The sequence below is a fragment of the Macaca fascicularis genome, chromosome 6 (genome assembly GCF_037993035.2).
Source record: "Macaca fascicularis isolate 582-1 chromosome 6, T2T-MFA8v1.1".
NCBI lineage: Eukaryota > Metazoa > Chordata > Mammalia > Primates > Cercopithecidae > Macaca > Macaca fascicularis.
In genome coordinates, this window is record NC_088380.1 from 72,467,758 (window position 1) to 72,485,988 (window position 18,231).

The 18,231-nt window shown below is 38.5% G+C and overlaps 1 protein-coding gene across 14 annotated transcripts in view; it reads left to right on the forward strand.

Annotated features, from left to right (window-relative positions):
* The window catches only part of MAST4 (microtubule associated serine/threonine kinase family member 4), a 576,679-nt gene that overhangs the window by 156,686 nt on the left and 401,762 nt on the right, over positions 1-18,231 (forward strand). For all 14 annotated transcript variants that reach the window (XM_045394763.3, XM_045394770.3, XM_045394765.3 and 11 more), the window contains exon 2: positions 3,640-3,793. In XM_045394763.3, coding sequence (XP_045250698.2) covers positions 3,640-3,793 — 154 coding nt within the window. The remainder of the gene's footprint in view (positions 1-3,639; positions 3,794-18,231) is intronic.

Consider the following 18,231-nt stretch of genomic DNA (forward strand, 5'->3'; position numbering starts at 1 on the left):
TGCTAAATGTTTCCTGTGATAAACTGCTAGCAAGAGCGGGTATACATCCCTCACTTGAAGGTGGTATGCTGTGCCCCTGTCCGACTTCTGCATTCAGTAATATTAAAGGAACCTCTTCCAGCTTTTCTTTGGCACTTGTTGGAGGTTGTAAGAACTAACGTAGGAAATTTTAAGCAAATCCAGTCACTACAAATCAGTATTTATTATTGGTGCATGAGGTAAGGACATGTTGCTGTTTCAATCCAGGATACTTTGTGGCCAGCAGCATGTAGGTGACCACGGAGTAGGACCTGGCCCTCTAGGAGTACACAGCCTGCTTAGGGAGAGGAACCACAAGTATTTGAAGCAAGGGTATCATGCCCAGGCTTAGATGCCCTTGAACATCAGCGAAAGTTTCAAGACAACCTATGTCTTTTAGTTCAACTCTTTGTAGTATGAAGACTTTGGGAGTCTGGTTGGAAAACATTAAAATGGAATCATTTAAAGGACAAAGTCCAAACTGGCATGTTTGATGTCTACCATAAGCTCTAGGGTGTGATGAAGTGTAAAAGGGATAATGAGTATTTGATTCAGTATAAAAAATGAAAAATAAATTGCAGGCTGCAGTGGACCATTTTTGAGAAGCTTTGACTAACTGTAGAAAGAATAGTAAAGCCACTGACAACAGAGCAAATTTGGAAAAATGATCTATTTAGAGAGAGCCCTGTTGGGAGTGTGATTGGATGTGAAGAGGAAATGGGATCTTGGAGCATTGCATTGTGCTTATAGGTTTTCTGCTCATACTGTGCCTGAAACATTTGCAGCCCTCACAGTTCACTGCCTCAATTTTCCCAGATTTAAAATAATACTCCCTTCTTGGGGTTGTGATTTTGATTAAAAACCTTGGCTTGTGGACTAATAGCTCATGTCTATATATGTGTGATATGTGATGAATTAGGTTTTTTTTTCTGTTTTCTCCTTGATTTCCTTCTCTTTCTTCCACATTTGTTCACGTCTTTTATGGCTTTGTTGGAAATATGTACGAAAATTACCTAATTCCTATGTAGGAATTATCTTCTTTCCTCTGCTTGCTTTTCTACCCTTTGTGAATTTGTGATACAACAGTCTTCCCCAGAGTAATTAACTGTGATTTTACAAGCTGAAAAAATTTAACTTCAGGTGAAAAATAAGTAGCAGATGCTGATGAACCTTAAATGAGAAATATTTGTATTTTATGCAGCTGTCACTCATAATTAAGAGAAAATAACTAAGTAGAATGGACCCTAACTTGCTTGATTGCTTCAAAGGGTGGGCATCCATTCTTAGTGCATTTACTGGGACTATTAAATAGTAGCTATTATGGGACATTTTGTTCAATGTCTATGGCACATTGCCACCTTGTGGCTGCAAATTTGTCTTGTAATGTAAAAGTAAATTTTTTAATGTTAAGTCTACCTGACATAATCTTAATGTTACATTTTTCCTAGTATTTATACTTCACTTTGCTCACAAAAGCTTTGAGACACCTTATAAGACTACCTGGAGTATAGGATAGGAGAACTTAAGAGAATATTCTTGTTCTTAGAAGAGGCATGTTGAAGTATTTGTGGGCAGGGGGCAGTGAAGAATCATACTGCCTGCAACCAACAGTCACCATGCATGTGTGAAGAGAGGGAGAGAGAGCAAAAGCAGTGTGGCAAGAGGTTAACAACTCGCCATTGAGAATATGGGTGTTTACTGTTCCTGTAACTTTTCTGTAGTTGCAAATGCTTTTCTGAAAAGTTTGAAATTTAAAAATTGGCAGAAAAAATAATTGGGGTATTGAGCACAAAATTAAGCCAAAAAGGAGGCAAAAATAACCTCTACATTCTTTAATGATCTGACTCTAGATGAACTCAGTGATTTGGTTCTGCATTTTCTAGAGGCTATATGGAAACTTCTCCTTGGAGGCCCTCCTAAATAGGACACTGATATAATGAACAGCAGCCTTTGGCAAATACCTTGTGATAAGTTCAGCTCTGCATTTGAAAGGGTGTGGGTTTTTTTTTTTCCTTTTTCCCAAGTGCACTCTGGAGTCCCTTTTTCCTACTGATCTGGCTTTGATCTTGGAGTGGATGGGCTGCCAGTTTTTCAAGGGCCTCTCACTAAAATACTGACCGGCAATGAGTGTGAGATGGTACTTACAGAGAAGTGCTTGAAATCCAGATGTTAGGTCTTACTAATTAATACAGTTATGCTTAGGGGACTCTCTCAGTAGCTGAGCAGATGCACTCCGTTCTATCTCAACTAACTTGGGAAGGGTTGCTCATAAACAGGATCAAATTTCCTTTTGTGCAATAGTTTTTATTTTATTTCTATTTAATTATTTTTTATTATTTATTTTTTGAGGCAGGGTCTTGTTCAGTTGCTCAGGCTGGAGTGCAGTGCTTCAATCATGGCTCACTGTATGTAGCCTTGACCTCCTGGGCTCAAGAGAGTCTCCTGCCTCAGCTTCCCAAAATGCTAGGACTATTGATATGAGCCACTGTGCTCAGCCTGTGCAATGACTTTGAATATGATGCAGTGCACAGACAGACAAAATGGATGACCTAGTCTCCAGATTTCTATTTCTTATAAATAACATCCATGATAATCTTAACCTGAAAAAATTCAACAGCTATAACCAGGTGATCACCTCTTTTCCCCACGAAAACAAAACAAATCTCAGTGGAACGGCTCTTAAAATGCCCAGCTTTGAATGTGACTTGGCTTTTCTGTTTTCAAATTTCTGCAGAGTTAACCTTTTTATGTACTTTTTTGAGGGATCTTTAATAACTAACTGGACTTACGTAGGTGTACATGAAAATTTTTGTCCTTTGCAACTATCTTAGACACATATTCATATGTACTTACTTGAAGGTGAACATTTTAGATGGTATGGCTCTATTAAGTATGAGAGGCTTTCTTATAAAAACAGGCAGATCTTGAAATAAGTGTTGTGACACAAGGGATTTTTTTGTAGAATGCTGTCTCTTGAAGTGACTTTGGTTTCTCTGATTCTTGTGACAGGTTTTCTTTTAAAAAGCTATAAAGTGATGTAGGGATGTATTGATTTCCATTAAGGGCTAGGGTGCTTAGAAATTTCTCTCCTGCACAACATATATTTGTGAGCAATATGTGAATTTTCTTTTGTAACCAACTAAAGAGAGTGATCTATTGCTTCTCTATAGAGCAACAATCTTCAGTTTTGGGGGAGACCATGTACAGAAAGACATGTTTTATATAGTGACCTAGGATACACACACATACACACATAACTGAATAAAAGATTTCATGAAACAATACTTTCCCTTTGTTCATTGGACGCTGATAATTTCTATTCTATTGCATTAAAAAACAACAGTCACAATCTACCAAACTTGATTTCATGACCCACTAATGTGCTGTGACCCACAGTTTGAAAATCACTGCTGTTGAGATTTTTGCAGCAAGCCAGACTCTCTTTCGGATGGAAATGTGACAATGAAATTCTGAATTCTCTAAGGTAGCAAAATTGAACACGGGATTGGGAGAATGGGTTTGAGAAGGAAAAGAAAGGAAGAAAAAGTGTGAATGACTGGTCTTTCATTCTAGGCTGTGTTGATGCCCTAGCCAGTGATGCCATTCTTCCTCTTTCTGCAGCTTGACCACATATTATCCCCTCCACCCATGCCGTTTCGGAAGTGCAGCAACCCAGATGTGGCTTCTGGCCCTGGAAAATCACTGAAGTATAAAAGACAGCTGAGTGAGGATGGAAGACAGCTAAGGCGAGGGAGTCTGGGAGGAGCCCTGACTGGTGAGTCGTGGTGGCTTGGATGAGAGAAGGAATTGTGTTTCTTTACAGGGTCCTGCGTGGCCCCAGAGTTCCACATGTAATCAGCCTGCTTAAGAATGGGCGTGCCTCTGCAGATCATTTCATAAAAATGTTGTCCAATCCAGAAAGCAGTTAAATTGAAAATTTTGTTAATAAACTTTGCTGAAATATAATTTACACGCAATGACAATATCCCCAATTTTTTTTTTTATTATTATTATTTTTTTTGAGACAGAATCTCGCTCCATTGCTAGGCTGGAGGGCGGTGGTATGGCGTGATCTCGGCTCACTGCAAACTCCGCCTCCCAGGTTCAAGTGATTCTCCTGCCTCAGCCTCCTGAGTAGCTGGGACTACAGGACACGCCACCACACCCAGCTAATTTTTGTATTTTTAGTAGAGACGAGGTTTCACCATGTTGGCCAAGATGGTCTTGATCTCTTGACCTGGTGATCTGCCTGCCTCGGCCTCCCAAAGTGCGGGGATTACAGGTGTAAGCCACCGAGCCGGGCCAGTATCCCCAATTTTAAGTTTCCATTTGGATGGATTTTTGCAAATATATGCCTCAGTTTACTGCCGTGATCAGGATATAAAATGTTTCCCATGCTCTTCCTCGTCAAACTAACCCTCTACTGCCACCCTCAATGCCAAATCCTTGGCCCTAGGCAGCCATCGATCTTCTCTGTCATTATAGATTAGATGTACTTTCTCAAGGGGTTTATATTAAAGGAAGCAGAGTGTCTACTCCTTTGTGTCTGACTTCTTTTGCTCAGTGTGATGTTTCTAAGATTCACCTAAACTGCTGCATGTATTAGTAGCATATGTTTAACTTTGTCAGAATAGGTTCTAGTGTTCTATACTACTGTAGGATAACTGTAGTTAACAATTATATATAATTTCAAATAGCTAGAGGGAGGATATTGAATGTTCCCAACACAAAGAAATGATAAATGTTTGAGATGATGGATATGCTAATTACCCTGATCTGATCGCTATACATTATATGATTGAAACATCACTAGTACCTCATGAATATGTATAAATTATTCTTTGTTAATAAAAATAAAATTAGAAAAGAAATTGCCGAATGGTTTTCTAAAATTGTACCATTTTACATTCCTGATATGGATGTACGATCCAATTGCTGTGCATTCTTGCTAACCTGTGGTGTTGCCAGTTTTAAAAATTTTAGCCATTTTCAGTGTTATATGGATGTATCACATTGTGGTTTTTATTTATGTTTCCTTCGTGACAGGATAATGTAGAACACCTTTTCATGTGCTTATTGGACAATTATTTGTATTTTGTGAAGTATTGGTTCAATTCTTTCACCCCTTTTTAAATTTCATTGTTAAAATTGAGAAATTTTCAAATCCAGAAAACTCACAAATTATTTTTTACTGCAAAATAGCCAAATTAAATTAAAATTGAGCTTTTAAAAAGTAACTCACCACTTGAAAATTGTACGTTATTAACTATATCACTGAAAGGTAGATTTCTGCTATTTCATCAGAGTGCTTTTTCCTCTAGATAGAAATATTTTCAGGGAACTTTGTTTCTTAACATCCCCAGAGTTTTCTTTCCATGTGATGGTCTTGTCTGCCAGTTTAAAGATGGCCTGGAAAATAAGTTGAATTACTCATTTTTTTTCTTGGAGAACTATGGACTTTGGCTTTTTGAAGATGAAATTTCTGAGAACAGAAGTGCTACTGCCACATGATTAGTGGAGTCTGGGACATCTGACGCAGTGTGCCACTCTGCTGGAACAAAGGGCCAAACTACCTCAGGGCACGGGGGAGAAATTCATCAAAAAAATTGCTGCAGTTTAAGGCAAATCTTTTCCCTTGAGTTTACTGATGCTCTTCTAATGCTTGTTAGGATAGTTTTCTTTGCTTTCATTTGGTAAATGCAGATTATTTGCTTTTTAAAGTAAGAGATCCCAAAGATTATTGTAACTCTTATAGGTAAGAAAATTAAATCTTAAAGGTTAAAAGACTCATCCTCTTATTTATTAATTGCACTTAGGAAATTGACTTACCTTGATTCAACTATTTTTGACAGATAGGAGGGGCAGTAATTGTTCTATCCACTTTTGCTAAAGCAGTTTACATAAAGCTTTAAAATCATGCATGGGTGTGGCTGTTGATGCAGATATATGATCTTAAACATGAAATTTGGCCTTTAGCTTTGAAAATAAATAGATGGACTTGATTCTTTTGTCATAATTTTAACAGCTCTAGCAAGTCTATCCTTAGACAATTAGTTTGCTACACAATTATTTTTGGTAACTAAATCTTTGGTCAGATAATTTTTAAAAATGTTTAATAGTACTTAGAAGAGCTTAAAAAAATCCACTGAACATCAACCTGTTTTTGAAGACAGTTCCTTGAAAATTATATTAGAATATTAAAAAAACAATTTTTAATTGTTCCTCTATATAGTTTAGCTGAAGATTTAATGAAATAATACATACAAAGCAGCTAGCCCAGGCAGCTGTTAGTATTATGTGCATAACCAATTGAATTTGGGGGGATTTAGAGTTGACGGGTGGCATGGACTCATGGAAATGAGTTTGGTACCCTTATTGACTGGCTTGCTACTTTGTGTTAGGCACTGTGTTCATGTCGGGCTAGTGTCAGGTGTTGGAGCACAGAGAAGACAGCATCTTCCCTGATCTTTAAAAAATGTGTTTTCCACTAGTTTTAAGTAACTAAATAATCACGTGTGTTCTCATCTTGGGACATACCCTGTTGCTAAACTTAAAATAAGCCATACTGGTTTTTCCATCACAGGCCCATGCCTGATCTAATCTGTTACTTAATGACTGACCACCTTCTCATGGTTTTAGTTTGTTTTAATCCAAGGATCTTTTCTTTGGTAGTATTCTACTTTCCTTAAAACAAAGATTTTTAGTTTATAGTTGGACAGTTTTGCCAACCAATTATCCTTGATAAGGTTCACCAAACTTTTAGCTTTTTGAAAGGAAGATCTGTGATCAATTTATATATTTATCCCTAATAATGATAGCTAATAGTAAAAGCTTACTGTGTAGCAGGCATTATGTTTAGGGAATTATATTTACTGACTTATTTAATCCTTACAGCATCTCTGTGTGTCTATGAGGGAGACACTGTTAGCCCATTTTACACATGAGAACGCTGAGTCACAGGCAGGTGGAGTAACTTACTTGAGGTCACAGTTCTCACAACAGCAAAGCCAGGATTTGAACTCAGGCATCGTGGCTCCAGAGTTCATGCTCACAACTGCTACTCTGTTCCTAGCATATTCAGTACCTAGGTTTTAAATAAATTCTTAATTCCAGCAGTATTAATTGGAGTGAATCTTAGATGGGAAAACTATTCACTCAGTTGGAATTTGTGGCTAACTCAATCTGTAGGGCTCCCAGTCATTTAATTGTAAAAATAAAGTAAAACTAGGCAATTAGTACATATTTAACACCTTAAAATTCACACATTGGTTAACCCAGAAATTCGACTTCTCAGAATTCATCACAAGGAAATAGTCATATGTCAAGAGAATTAACCTTAGTTATATTTAAAGCAGCACCATTTATAATAATTAAAATTTCATATTATCTAAATAGCTGGCAAATGAATACTGATTAAACATTATGGTATGCATATAAAATGGGAAACAACTGTAAACATTAAAAGTCATGTTATAAAAAATATGTTTTAATATTGAAAGAGACTCACAATATATTAATGTGAAATCCCATTGTTAAATGGTCTCATAGTGTCTCATACTTCCTAAGACTTACTATATTTGTAATTAAATATATACAGATGGTCCCCCACTTACTATGGTTTGGCTTTTGACTTATCAACTTTATGCTGAGTTTAGTGGGGTATGAAATACATTATTGACTTAGGATATTTTTTACTTCTGATGGGTTTATCAGGATGTAACCCCACTGTAAGATGAGGAGCATCTGTCTTTAATGAGGAGGAGGAAAACAATTACTTTCTGCTAAGGAATTTTCTCAAACTGGAGTGATGGTTGAGTAGGCTGTCTTTAAAAATGGGCAAGTGAAGGATGCTATGGCCTTTTTTATACCCTGCAGCTTAATCCATGGGATAGTTTTTGAGCCCGAGTTTTTCTGTGGCATTTGGTGGTGTATCAGTCAACAACAGTAATGTTGTATAACTGCAAATATCTCAGTGGTAGACAGCAATAAGTATTTTTTTCTTGTTCAGATGGCTATAGGTCAGTTGGGGGTTGGCTGTAGGTCACTCTGGGCCCTGCTGGGCTTGGTCCCAGGATGCAGTTTGGGGCCAGATTTGCTCTATGTGTCTATCTTCTTCTTTAGACCAGCAGGTACCAAAGGCATCATCTCCTCATGAAAGACAGGAGCAGGAGAGGGCAAGTTCTCCTGTACAGGCACATTTCAAGGTTCTGCTGGTGTTATGTCTGCTAATTTCATATTGGCTAAAGCAAATGGTATGGTCAAGCCCAGAGTCAAGGGGTAGAAGCACACTTCCCTTTGATACCTTGGCCAGGATGCAGGTACAGTCATGTGCCACATAAAGTTATTCTGGTCAGTGATGGGCCGTATATGTGACAGTGGTCCCATGAGATTATAACGGAACTGAAAAATTCCCATTATATGGTAATGTCTAGATGATCCTGATTCATCTAGCCTAGGCCTAGGCTAAGGTGTTTGTGTCTTAGTTTTTAAACAAAAGAGTTTAAAAAGGAAAAGAAAAAATAGAAAAAAAAAAGCTTATAGAATAAGGATATAAAGAAGAAAATGTTTTTGTACAGCTCTACAATGTATTTGTATTTTAAGCTAAGTGTTATTACAAAAGTCAAAGTTTAAAATTAAGAAGTTTATAAAGTAAAAGTTACAGTAGGGTAAGGTTAATTTATTATTAAAGAAAAATATTTTTTAAAAATCAGCGTAGCTTAAGTATACAGTGTTTCTAAAGCCTACAGTGATGTCCTAGGCCTTCCTATTCACTCACCACTCACTGACTCACCCATAGCAACTTCTGTTCCTGCAAGCTATTCATGGCAAGTACCCTATACAGGCATACCACTTTTTATCTTTGATTCTGTGTTTTTAAGGTAGCTTTCCATGTTTAGATATGCACATACTGATCACTGTGTTGCAGTTGCATACAGTATTAGGTGCAGTTGCATGCTCTACACGTTTGTAGCCTAGGAGTAATAGGCTATGTACCCTGTAGTTTGGTTGCATAGTAGGTTACGCCAGCTGAGTTTGGGAAGGTACACCCTATGATGTTTGCACAATGACAGAACTGCCTAAGGAAGCATTTCTCAGAATGTGTCCTTTTTGCTCAGCAATGCATGACTATATGTACAGTTGTCTCTCAGTATCCACAGATTCCAGGTTCCAGGATACCAAAGTTCATAGTTGCTCAAGTCACTTATATAAGATGGTGTAGTATTTGCATGTAACCTATGCATATCCTTCTGTAAGCTTTAAATAATCTCTAGATGATTTATTTCACCTAATACAGTGTAAATATTAATATTCTGTAAATAGTTGCTGCACCGTATTTTAACATTTGTAGTATTTTTATCATATCACTATTTATATTTTTCCAGATATTTTTGATCTACAGTTAGTTGAATCTGGATGTGAGAGCTGACTTTAATGTTACTCCAGAGGAGTAAAGAATTGGAACTGATAATTCAGTCTATCCTAGTTAGCTTCTTTTAAAAAAATCTTTTACAGTAAAATATCTTATTTAACTATTTTTAAGTTTCAACATAATATGTATTCAATGTAGACAATTTAGAAAATACAAAACACTATAATGAAAAAGCCCAAAACCCCATAATTTCACTATGCATAGACACTCATGATTGAAATGTTCACATTTTCCTCCCTAACTAAACTTTTGAATCACTAAGGGCATTAGATTAAAGACGAGAAAATAACCAGTGCGTTTTTTGCAGGACTGGCATTTAAACAATAGACCCGGAGCTTACTATGCACATTACTGCCTGGATTTTTATTTTGGAGGCTGATGTGTTTCCTGTCTTGAAGGTCCACAGTTTGCTAAATAGGCACCTAGAAGCCTCATGTAAACATTGACTGAGCTTTGGAGCCCCCTGAGGAGGAAGTGGAGCATTATTCTAATTATTATACAGACCCTTAAGTCTGGGCATGGATATTGTTGGTAATATGCCTGACAGCTCACAGTGAGGAAGCTGCAGAATGAAGGACAGAAGCTCGGGATCTTGAATCCTGGCTTCTTGATATGCAAATGCATGCCCCAAATCTTTGTCCTGCATTCTACAGCTGTGATGTATGTTGCAGCCTTAATAGCCAGAAAATGAGTGCTGCTTCTCCCCATGAAGAGAGGTTTTTTTTTTTTTTCCCCAAATGTTTGGGTTGGTTGGAATGTAAAAGAAAGACAAAAATCTATATATGTGTATAACATGCACATAATAATAAGAAATCAGCTTTGCAGACAATATAAACTAGAATTTTAAAGCTGTTAGAATCATGACGTTCTATCTTGGGAAGAAAGTTAAGAGAGTTTTCTTTTTTGGACTATGGAAATCAATTTGGAATAACGTCTGAAAATTTTTAAAAAGGCATTTTTTAGTGTTACTTTTTTACTTAAAGAGAGAAAGGAACAACACAATCCCAGAAAACATTTGTTCCTTTAAAATTAACCTGGAAGCTATTGCTTTTAATTACTGTGTAGTACCCAATGGGTTTCTCATCCTAAAGGCCTCCTTAGCTTAGTGGGCAAGTCTGAAATAATTCAGATTCAAGATAATTTATATAAAGTATGGCTGTTTTATGGGTAGCTTCAGTATTTACTAAATGTCACACTTAAATACAACTTAAACTTTCCTATACACTCTAGATTTCTTCAGTTTTGTAACACCATCAAAAGAATGCCTATATAAAAATGGTGTGTGTTAAGATAATGCTACATGCTATGATGAGCAAACTAGAAAATATCAGTGGCTTAACACAATAGTAGTTTATTTCTTGCTCCATGTAGAGTTCAAAGTAAATGTTTGGGTTCATAGGCAACACTCCTCCCATGGTGACTCAGGGACCCACATTCCATCTTCTGGTTTTGCTCTTCTTAATAGCCTTGAGGTACACCGTTTCCAGTTGGTAGAAGTGGAAAGAGAGAGGAGAAACCCTTCTGACTTCTTAAAAGTCCCAGCCTGGAAGAGACATGCTAATTTCCGTTCCTATTCTTTTAGAAAGATCTAATTACCTGGTCACAGATGAATGTAAAGTGCACGTGTGTGTGTGTGTGTGTGTGTGTGTGTGTGTGTGTGTGTTGGGGGGGGTGCTAGGGAAATATGGCCTCTGCTGGCCTTGCGTCAGCATTCAGCTAGATAAGAGATAGGGGGAGCAGAGCACTTACTAAGTCAGGAAAGACTAGGAGAGAAACAGATTTTAACAAAGACACAGGATGTCATGAATTCTGTTTTGAGTATGTTTGAAATGCCCGATGAGACATACTAAATAGGCATGTCAAGTAGGACTATGGAATCACAGAAGGAGAGAAGCATCTTCAGAGGAGGAAATGATAAAATTATAGAACTGGAGGACTGATTTGTGGTTGCCAGGGATTAAGGAGGGGATGAGGTAGGAGGGAAGTAGGTATGGCTATAAAAGGGCAACACGAGGGATCCTTGTGATGATGGAAATGTTCTTTGACAGTGTCAATATCCGTTCTTGGGTTGTGATACTGTACTAAGGTTTTTCAAGATGTTATCATTGGGGAAACTGGGTAAAGAGAAGTACTTGGGATCTTTCTGTATTATTTCTTGTAACTGCATGTATATCTATAATTGTATCAAAATGAGATAATTTAAAAAGTTATATCAGTAATCTTAATACATTTGCTTAAAAGAAAAGCAGAGAGTTACTGGATTTAGTGGCTTCATTTTTCTCAGTGCATTATGAGAGACCATGGGGGGAAGGGTTGCAGTTGGGAGGGTTATATGGGAATTGAGAAGAGAAGGAGGTATAACATAGTCTTGAAGAATAAGAAGGGAAGCTATAAATGTAGTAGGATTTCTTGAAAGCATTGACAGCCCATTAAAAGTCTGAGATCATGAATTGAAAGTGAAGCCGGTCTACGTGTTTGTGCAAAAGGTTAAAGCACCAGGGAAATTCATGTACTGGGTACACTGGTTCCAGAAAACAGAGAGAGGCCTGGTCAAGGGTCATTCATAAGAGTGGTGAGGAGGGTGGACCTGAGCTATACAGGAATGAGAGGCAGTTTTAGTGCCCATGGTGCGATATTTCTGGGGCTCGAGCCAAAGCCAGTGGGAATTTGGAAAGAGGACTAGAAGCTGGGACTTGGGTGCATGGTGGGGCTGGGAAACGAACAGTCGGTGAACTGAGTTTGACTTAACCAGCCCCTGAAGGGTGACTGAAATGTTAATATAGTCATGCATCGCTTAATGACAGGGATACATTTTGAGAATGTGATTTCCTAATGCAAACATCATAGAGTATACTTACACAAACCTACCTGGTTTAGCCTACTGTAACCTATTGCTCTTGGGCTACACATCTTTACAGCATGTTACTGTACTGCATACCATAGGTAACTGTAACACAATGGTAAGTATTTATGTATCAGACATACCTAAGGTAGAAAAGGTCCAGTAAAAATACAATATTATACTGTTACAGGACCACCCTCCTATGTGTAGTCCATTGTTGACCAAAACATTACGCAGTACATGACGATGTTTTGAAATTTGGCACCATTTGAAATTTTTAAAGGGCAAAGAATCTTTATAATTCTCATGATGTGCTCTCTTGTGATACTCCCAATTTGGGTTCTTGGCTCTTGGCCAACCAGAAAAAGCCCAGATCCACAAAGAATTGACACTTAAGGTTTTACTGACTTAAAAACATCCTGCTGGTATTTGTTTCACTAGTTCTTAATGTTTATAAAATCGCTGTGCTGAAGGCACATAACTAAGGACAAGAATTCTCTTGAGTCGGTCTAGTGTTGTTTTAGAACTTAAAAAATTGTGTAGTTCATCAGTAATAGCTTTTTAAGCTGAGGAATGTCTCTATGTAATTTCTTTGAGTCACCAGGCAATGAACAGGCAATTCTGTTAGCATCTTCTTCCCAGTGACAATGCATGATTTTAAGAAGCTTTAAAACCATTTATTGTCTTTACTGCTCCTATGACAGTATATATCCTGGATATTTTGTTTGCTATCTAGGTGTTCTAGATAGAAGGTGTGACTATTTTGATGTATTTTTGTAAGTGTTGCAATTCCTCCTTGTCAGGAGTGGGAAGGTCTCATGAGACCTAGACTTAATGGGACGCGCAGCTGCCAGCGAGTTCCTTTGGCAGATGCTGCCTCCCAGTGGCTCTCTGTCAGGGAGCCTTCTGCTGGAGCTCATCTCCCATGCAGATGGTCTATCGATGAGTCATTGCCCCTCTAACGGGCTCACGTGGTGGTTCCCAGACCCAGGTCACCTGCCACTTAGAAACTGCCAAGTGGCCACCACCTTGTTCAGAGTCAGGCTGCAGCCTCTTGGGAGCCCAAGTCTCTCCTTCAGGCATTTTGCACCAGGGAAGCCTTCCCAGGAGGTGACAAGACAGGCATGAGGGGAAAATTAAGGAAAGAACCTGAATGAGGACTTTAAGAATGAAAAGCATTTCTCTTATACCCAGGGGCAGATGAGAGACTGGGCTGTTTGCTTTGATGTGTACCTGAGCTCTGGATAGTGTTGGGAGCCGTGCTTTGTCAGCAAATCGGGCACTTCAGAAATCAGTTTTACAGTTCTGTACCTGATAGTTTGAAAAACTTAACACTTGGTCCTGAGTGTTAGTTAATGTTTTCCATAGGAGGCTCAGTTTCTCTTAAGATGCTTGAAGCCCCCTTTCCTTTGCAGAGCAAAAGGTAACGTGGGCTTTCAATCACGGTTGACATAGAATTTCAAGATTACTCGGGCAGGAAATACTCAGATACAGCTAAACCATTATCAGCTGCAAAATATGTTGGCTATCTGGACCTTTGGCTGGGTGTGTTAAATGTGGCAAACCAAACCCAGTAACTGGAATTCTTCAACATATACCAGAGAGGAGGATGTCTGGTAGTCCTTTAAAGTTTTTGCTGGCATGATTTTAAAACTTGTATGTGTGTAAATTTTTTTTTTTTTTTTTGAGGTGGAGTCTGCTCTGTCGCCCAGGCTGGAGTGCAGTGGCGCGATCTCAGCTCACTCCAAGCTCCACCTCCCAGGTTCACGCCCATTCTCCTGCCTCAGCCTCCCAAGTAGCTGGGATTACAGGCACCTGCCACCACGCTCGGCTAATTATTTTATATTTTTAGTAGAGACGGAGTTTCACCGTGTTAGCCAGGATGGTCTTGATATCCTGACCTCATGATCCGCCCGCCCTCGGCCTCCCAAAGTGCTGGGATTACAGGCATAAGCCACTGTGCCAGGCCTGTGTGTAAATATATTTCTATCAGGAGGCTCTGTATGCCAGTTAGGCTAATGAAGAAACTTAAACCAAAAATGTACAGAATAACAGGATCCGTGAACAGAAGGCTTCCTCCCCCCACTCCCGTGCTCATTTCTTAGGTTCTAGTGTGATTCTACAAATAATGGGCTTTGGTCCTTCCCTAGGAAACAAGATTAATTTTTTGAATCCATATCTTAAAAATTTAAGTTACTTTCTTCTTAGAATTCCCTTTAGAATAAGAAACTGATTTCAGGGCTTTTTTCTAAAGCCTGTTATCAAGGTGTTGAGCTTTTTGGGTGAGGCGTAATCATATTCCTTTTTCTTTCCACTGCTTTTTAGTTTTGTCTTTTAGTACTTCCCTGGAACTCTCTTTCTGACAGGATGGACTGTGGCCCAGGCACGTCTGGGTGTGACTTTCCTATCCTTCATGCACTGTGCTCTTTCAGGGTCTGAAAAGCACACTGATCCAAGCTTATCTTCTCAGTTCCTTATATTTGTAGACCCTCAGAGATGAAGTGGCTTTAGCTCCTCTGTGAGTCTTTAGTAGAGATGAGGAAGCCACAAACAGTGACTTGATTATATTACAGTTAACAGTGTGAAAGATTTATTGAAATACTGGAAAATTAGTATGAACTAGTAAATCTCACACTTCGTGCCCTTGAGTTGCTGGGGGAGGAGGAAGTAAGGTTGGGAAAGGTAAGAAGATGGTGAGTGGTGCCATTTCACACCACACTGGAACCCATTTACAGAGTTGGACCTAGGTAACTGGCTCTTCTGGTGATGTTTCAGTTTCTATTTTATACTTTTTCCCTTTCTTCATGTTTCAATTTTTTTTTTTTTTTTTTTTTTTAAGATTTTACCCTCTTATAGGAAACGTGGGGAAAGGCTATGTGGCTTGACATACACTACTGGGTTCCAAAGTAAAAGGCCAGTGACATCTTATTTCATACAAACTACAGTACTAATGAGGTGCTAACTGCTCATGTACTGGAATTAGTAAACTGCACTATACATGAATCCCCTGGACAACAGAGGCAGAGAGTAGTAGGGTGCGATGCACTAGGGAGTGGGGAGATGTAGATCAGAGAGAGAATGGGATCACTGAATTAAATGAAACAGAATTTAAAGAAAGCAAGTGATTTGCCTGGGTAGAGACAGCATCTTGCCATCTTATACTACTGTTTCAGGGTGTAAATGGAAGAACGTGAACTGGAGATCTAAGGTCCAGATTCTAGTCCCAAGTCAACTTCTAAGTAGCCTTTATTGCTGGCTCTTAGTTTCTTCATCTGTCAAGTGGGCGGGTTGGATCCTATACTCTCAAGGTCCCTTTGAGTTAAGTAGTAAATAATTTTAGCTACAGTGGTGAGGGAGGGAAAGTCTTTGTAGAAAATGGGTTTTCTTCATTTTCCAGCCCCTGCACCCTCCCTTGAACCCCTGTGCACGCACACAGGCTTTATTTGTTGCTGCGCGAGGAAGCCCACCTTTGCCTCTATTAGAGCTGCTAGTAGGTGTCCTGTCACTTGAGCACACCCAGGCCATTCATCTCTTGCTTACAGCTCATTTTTTGCTGGCCAATCAAAGCCACTGGGAATGTAGAAGTTTTTTTAACTTCCCAGATAGAAACTGAAAATGATGCTGACTTTATGTCAGTTCCACAGGAAAAAGAGTAGGTAAAGAAATGCAAATGCCACCAACCGGGAAGTTGAAAGATTTATAAAAATTAGTGTTTCTGATATATTAATGACTTTGGTGGTGGTAGCCCGCATTTGTCATTGTCATGTTCCATTGTCATTCAAGTACTTAATCACCACACATTGTGAGGGCTAAATTTATTTTCTTGTGTCTGCCTAGACAGATAATTTCTCTATTCTTTGACAGTATTGTCTCAGGCATCTGAATCAGACCTAAGCCTGAAGGGAGAGCAGAGGTTAAGTCCCCTCCTTGCATTTAACTCATTGCTGACTTGTAAAAGAGAGAATGATATTACTTAAATGTCTGTTTCCTTCTTTGAGTAAGAACACAGGGGCAATCGTGTCACGGTTTGTGTCCTCTCTAAAATTCGAGTGTTGCCAGTTTGATAGTATTTAGAAGTAGGACTTTTAAGAGATGATTAGGCTATCCTAGGGCTGCTCCCTCATGAGTGGGACTGAGACCCTTTTAAAAGAGGCTTCTTTTACACAGCAGTATTTGGTGAGCTTGCCATTCATTCTCCTTCTGCCATGCGAGGATGCAGCAAGAAGGCCCTCACCAGACCACATGCCAGCACCTTGATCTTGAACTTCCAGCCTCCAGAGCTGTGAGAAATAAATTTCTGTTCTTTATCAATTACCCAGTCTCTGTTATTTTGTTGTAGAGGCACAAACTAAAACAAATTGTGACTGCTGTAAATTATTAATGCTGCACCCAATTCAGCTTTAAGAAGGATTTTGCATAAGGTTGTGCAGCTCCCAGTTTCCCAGTCTGTGTAAAGAAGAGGCATGTATGTATGTAAGTAACATACATGGGCATTTGTGTGTTTACATGTATGCATGCACACACTGCATTGCACCCTTGGTTTTTATTTAGTTCCAATAATGTAGGATGGCCTGTATTTTTGCCCTAAGCTACTCTGAAGGAGAGTTAATAATTATGTATGTCATTGACCTTTTATTAAAACTTCTGAAACAAGTTTATTTGTGCTCAGATCAAGAAAAAAGGTTTAGATTGGTCTCATAATTTGAATTCTTTCTTTTGTTAAATAATGACAGCTGAGTAAACCCACTGTTTCTCTTTTTGTCTTGGTTGCCAGGAATCTCAGTGCAAAGTGTTTTATTTTGGTTTTGCTCCATTTTGCTAGCTTTTGGCTGCAGTGGTGTATATGTAAATAACACTAAACAAAGTGGGGAATAATACATCACGCACATACCTGTGGCTATGAGTGTTGTTGTACCCCTACCCTCTTAGGTGTATAAACTGATAATGAAGCATGTAATCTTTAAGGCCTTTTTCTACATTCAGATTCCATTCCAAATACTGTCATGTTACTTTTGCTGACTCTTCCACCTCTCTCTCCTTTGATACCATCTTACGTTGTTCTTTTCTTAAAAGAGAGATTACTTTTAATTTTTTTATTTGTGTACCTATCATTCTGTTTGCTAGTTTATAAATTTATTGAGGACTTTTTCCTTGTATCCTCAAAGCAAAGTCTTGTGCATTTCTAATTCTCATATTGCCAGATAAAATATGGGGTATCCAATTAAATTTTAATTCAGATAAGCAACTAATATTTTTTTTTTATTGTACTTTAAGTTCTAGGGTACATGTGCACAATGTGCAGGTTTGTTACATATGTATACATGTGCCATGTTGGTGTGCTGCACCCATTAACTTGTCATTTACATTAGGTATATCTCCTAATGCTATCCCTCCCCCCTCCCCCTACCCCATGACGGGCACCAGTGTGTGATGTTCCCCTTCCTGTGTCCAAGTGTTCTCATTGTTCAATTCCCATCTATGAGTGAGAACATGAGGTGTTTGATTTTCTGTTCTTGCAATAGTTTGCTGAGAATGATGGTTTCCAGCTGCATCCATGTCACTACAAAGGACATGAACTCATCCTGTTTTATGGCTGCATAGTATTCCATGGTGTATGTGTGCCACGTTTTCTTAATCCAGTCTGTCACTGATGGACATTTGGGTTGATTCCAAGTCTTTGCTATTGTGAATAGTGCTGCAATAAACATACGTGTGCATGTGTCTTTATAGCAGCATGATTTATAATCCTTTGGGTATATACCCAGTAGCAACTAATAATATTTTTAGTATCTAGTGCTATGTTAGGAGCATACATATTCAAATTTACTTGAATTTAAATATAGGTATGCATCCTGTATTCTTATTTGCTAAATCTGGCCATCTTATCAATAAATACTGGAATGGTTCTGTGCCTAGGCGTTATCAGACATAGTCTCATAGG